Source organism: Suricata suricatta, chromosome 16 (assembly GCF_006229205.1).
Source record: "Suricata suricatta isolate VVHF042 chromosome 16, meerkat_22Aug2017_6uvM2_HiC, whole genome shotgun sequence".
Taxonomy (NCBI): domain Eukaryota; kingdom Metazoa; phylum Chordata; class Mammalia; order Carnivora; family Herpestidae; genus Suricata; species Suricata suricatta.
Window position 1 is genome coordinate 55590165 of NC_043715.1, and position 4080 is coordinate 55594244.

General features: G+C 54.3%; 1 protein-coding gene across 2 annotated transcripts in view; it reads right to left on the reverse strand.

Moving 5' to 3' along the window:
* Positions 1 to 1535: 1535 nt before the first annotated feature.
* The window catches only part of NLRP12 (NLR family pyrin domain containing 12), a 17855-nt gene continuing 15310 nt past the window's right edge, over positions 1536 to 4080 (reverse strand). For both annotated transcript variants that reach the window (XM_029924590.1, XM_029924589.1), the window contains exons 8-9: positions 2524 to 2694; positions 1536 to 2182 (exon numbers count right to left, since the gene is read on the reverse strand). In XM_029924590.1, coding sequence (XP_029780450.1) covers positions 2095 to 2182; positions 2524 to 2694 — 259 coding nt within the window. In that variant the 3' untranslated portion in view covers positions 1536 to 2094. The remainder of the gene's footprint in view (positions 2183 to 2523; positions 2695 to 4080) is intronic.

Consider the following 4080-nt stretch of genomic DNA (forward strand, 5'->3'; position numbering starts at 1 on the left):
TGGGTACATTGCGTATTGCTTGACCTTCATCTCTAATCAGATTGCTCGCTTTAGCGTCCCGTTTCCCAGACCTTTAGGGTGAGGGTGGGTTTCATCCGATCCTGCAAGCACCTTTGGTAAGTTTGCAGTGATTGGATTGGCGTTCCTTAACACAGTCTGTGGCACTCAAACTGTGGGGGCACTTTCTGTTCTAAGAGGAAAGTGCCGCCATTTTTTGAGTGTCACCGATTGGGAAGGTCTACTTGGAGCCGTGGGATGGGTCCTTAGGCCGTCGCGTCCGGGCTCCCTCTGGGCAAGGCTCTGCTCTCTCGTGGTACTCAAATGTAGAAGCACTCTTCAGAGAAATCGGTGAAAAGTGCTACTATATTTGGGTGTCACTGGTGAGCGCAATCGACGGAGACCACGTCTGTTCTGGCCAGACTCGCCGCTTCCTCTGTCCGCTGAGCTCTGCATGGGAAGTGGGGGTTTGGACACAGGGAATGGCCTGAAGATCTACATTTGGTTTTGCAAGGTCTATCTAGTGTACAATTGCCGCCTTTGTAATCAATAACCTTATTCTTGCATCTAGATGCCTCGGTAGTCCCGCCAGCCTAGCCCAAGGTGGTCTTGGTGCTCAGACTAGGATACACAAAATGGGGGCACTTCCCGTTCTCTGCCTGGAAAGTGCTCCCATTTTTGTGTGTCCTTGTCTGAGGAAATCCTCGGCATTCTACAGCCTGCTGACCCAGACCTGATCCGCGGCCAACAGCCCACATCCCCCCCACCCCCCATTCCTGTTTAATGAAGTCCCATGTGCGTAACTGCCCACCTGGCACTCCAGTCCTATTAGCCCTACGGCTCCCAATGGATAAACATTTCAATAAAATTACCATGACTTTGTGGGTTTGTGATGTGCTTTAAAAATGGGCCCTTAGCTTCTCAGCAATGTAGGAGGGAACGCTGGATTCCTTACCCCCCCCATCCTTTTCACTAAAGGAAACCTTGGACCTCAACACAGGTTTCATTGAGAGGCCTCCAAATGGCCTGGACTTTGCCCCCTTATACTAAGGGACACTGGTCGGGTGTTGTATCTTTCAGGTTGGCTAGAGGCCAAGTTGATTGCACTCTGGAAAAGTCACATAAGGGAATTGGGTGAATCAGAAGTCTAAATCCAGGTCCTTACATGGGTTAGTGGTGCCGAGCAAGTAACACCACTTGGTTGCGAGCTTTAAGAACTTGGCTCAGAAATTGGGGCACCCTGTGGGTCTCTTAACCCAATTCGGGCCTCTACCAGAGTAGACTTGCCCCCCTGGCATCCTGTACCTTGGGGGACCAGGACCCGCCTTCCACCTGTCCCGTCCCAAGATGCGTTCATTATTCCTACTGCCAAGACGTGCCCACAAATGGTCTGGTCCTCATGAGGCCGCCTCGGTTCTGCGGAGGGGGCCAGGTTTCTCCCTACTCGGCCCCAGCAAAGGGTCGAGGGCAGGGTCTGCGGGGGTGTTCCATAGATTTCCCCGACCCAGGGGTGCTGGAGGCCAGACAGGGTAGGGGCATTGATTTCAAGAGCCAGGGGTTAAGGAGACCCTGGGACTTTTTAATCCGAAGTCTGAATCCTGGGCTCCAGGGTCCCTCCCTACAAACTTCCTGTGTTTCCGCACTTCCGGCTCCACTTCCGCGTTGCGTGGTTGACCTGAGCGGGCCGCCGGCCAATCCCCTGAACCGAGTCTCCGGTTCTCCAATCCGGCCTTGCCGGTATCCGCGGCGTGGGACAAGTTGCCCGCGGACGCGGGGCTGCGGGCCTGGCCTGCGATCGGGAAGGTCTAGCGCTCCTGGCTTTGCTGATCCTCCAGCACAAGGCTTCTCCGCTTTGCCACAATCCCATTTCAGCCACATGCCTGGCTGTAGGGGGCTGGCGTTAGGAGAATCCTGACATTGCCAAGTGTCCCCGGGTGGGGCAGGGGGGCAAGAGCACCCCTGCTCAAAATCCTCGGGTTCTGCCCCTGCCCCTAGCACCCCCCACCCTGAAAGCGCCACGCCCCACTAGGCCTTGAGGACCCGACCCCAGGCAGGCAGGATCCGTCCCGCTGGGAGGGTCTTGAGGAGGGGTGGGCATCAGCAGCCAATGTCCAGGTGAGGTTTGGCGCCGCGAAGCGCGTCCAGCCTTCTGTGGGTCATCTTGTTCAGGTCCATTCCAAATAACCTGAGGACACAGCGGGCAAGATTATTCCAGGCTCCGGTTGCAGAAATAGATCACAAACCCGGCAAGTGACAGAATTAGGATCTGAGGCCTCACAGTAATTTCAGAGTCTAAGCTACCAGGGCCTCACTGGGCAGGTTAGGAAATCGTCCTCGTGAATTCCCCGAGTCACACGGCCAGCCAGCGGCAGACGCCTCCTCCCCGCTCTGCACTAATGAAGGCAACCTCTCCACGTCTTCTAGAGGACTCGCCCATCTCAACTGGGGATCTCAGTGGCGGGCCCTCACTCGGGGCTCCAAGCCCCACGTCCCAGCGCCGGCAGAACCAGAAACCCCGTCTCTCACCAGAGGACGCGAAGTTTGCAGCCAGGAGGACTCAGCCCTTTGCACAGCAGCCTGACCCCCGCGTTTCCCAGGGCGTTGTTGGTCAGATAAAGCTCCGTCAGGGTCTGGCTGATGCCCAGGGCAGAAGCAAGGTCCTCACAAGCTGTGGCTGTGAGGCCACAGCCATCCAGCCTGTGGAAAGACAGAGGGGTTGAAGCAACAGAAAGGCTACTTTTGGGAAGTGTCTTCAAAGGGGTTCAGGGTAATGTTTTTACGGGCCTGATTTCAGAGCAGGCAGAGTGGAACCCAACCAGTCCAGGTTAAGGCCAAGGTGCTGTGGAAAGCATGTAAGGGAGGCATTTAAGGATGCTTCTCGATCCACAGGTCCACCTCTAGGGCACCCACTGGTTCTGCAGTCAAGTGTCCATTTTCCTTTCTGGTAAGTCGATCCCCATTTGGCATTGAAACCCCGGTCTCAGTCCATCTGGGGTCCACCTTGTCCTTGAGCTCAGGACCCAGGCCTAAGTGCATTGGTTTCCATGTCTCCAGGTCACCGTGGGCGGTTTCAACTGGACACAGGACCCAACCAAAACCAGTGGGTTTTTTCTTTCAGAACTTAGACCTGGTAAGAAGTATTTAAAAAAAAGGAATTATCTTTATTTTTTTGAGAGAGACAGTGGAAGCAGGGTAGGAAGAGAGAGGGGGAGACACAGAATCCGAAGCAGGCTCCAGGCTCTGAGCTGTCAGCCCAGAGCCTGATGCAGGGCTCAAACTCACAAACCGTGAGATCAAGATCTGAGCCGAAACTGGATGCTGAACCAACTGAGCCACCCAGGAGCCCCAGAAGTTGTATTTTGTCAACAAGCGAAATCAAGCTTAAACTTATCTGATAAAAGAGCCAATACAGCAATAAGTGGGGAAGATAAGGGAGAGCAAGAATCCAAATGCCTAGATCAAGCCATGCCTGAAGCCAATTTCAGTTACATAAGTCAATAAATCTCTCTCTCACTAGGAGTCAGAATGAATTGGGCTGCCACCTGCCCAAACAGTATGCCATCTGATTCTCCCTAATTTTCCATCTGCCTCCCACTGTGCTTCTTGCCTGCATTCTCTGGCTTTACAGTAACAATAAAAATAGGTAACGTCTACTGAGGAACAACTATGTGCCCAGCACCTTGCTAAGGGCTTTACGTTTACTTCCTTTGTTCCTCACAGCAACATTTTGAAGGAAGTAGTATCACAGCAGGGATGTTAAGTGGAAATATTTTAATCTTAGTTTGGCTGAGGCTGTGAGGGGACCGAAGCCAGCTCCCAAAGTGAGGTACAAGACAACAGCTCAGGGTTCGCAGAGGAAGAGGAAAAAACAGCTTGGTGACGAATAACCACCCACGTCACAGGTGCAGGAGGGTCAGGAGAGGAAGATCAGGGTGTGACTTGCAGAGGGGGTACGCAAGGAGGTGGCCGGGCTAGGCACCTCCCTGGGTGGTGGGGGGCCCTGTAAGAACAGGCATCTGATCCCGGTGAGAGGCAGCTGCCAGGTGGGGGGTGGGGGGAGGGCTGCCCCTGCGCACCCCCCCC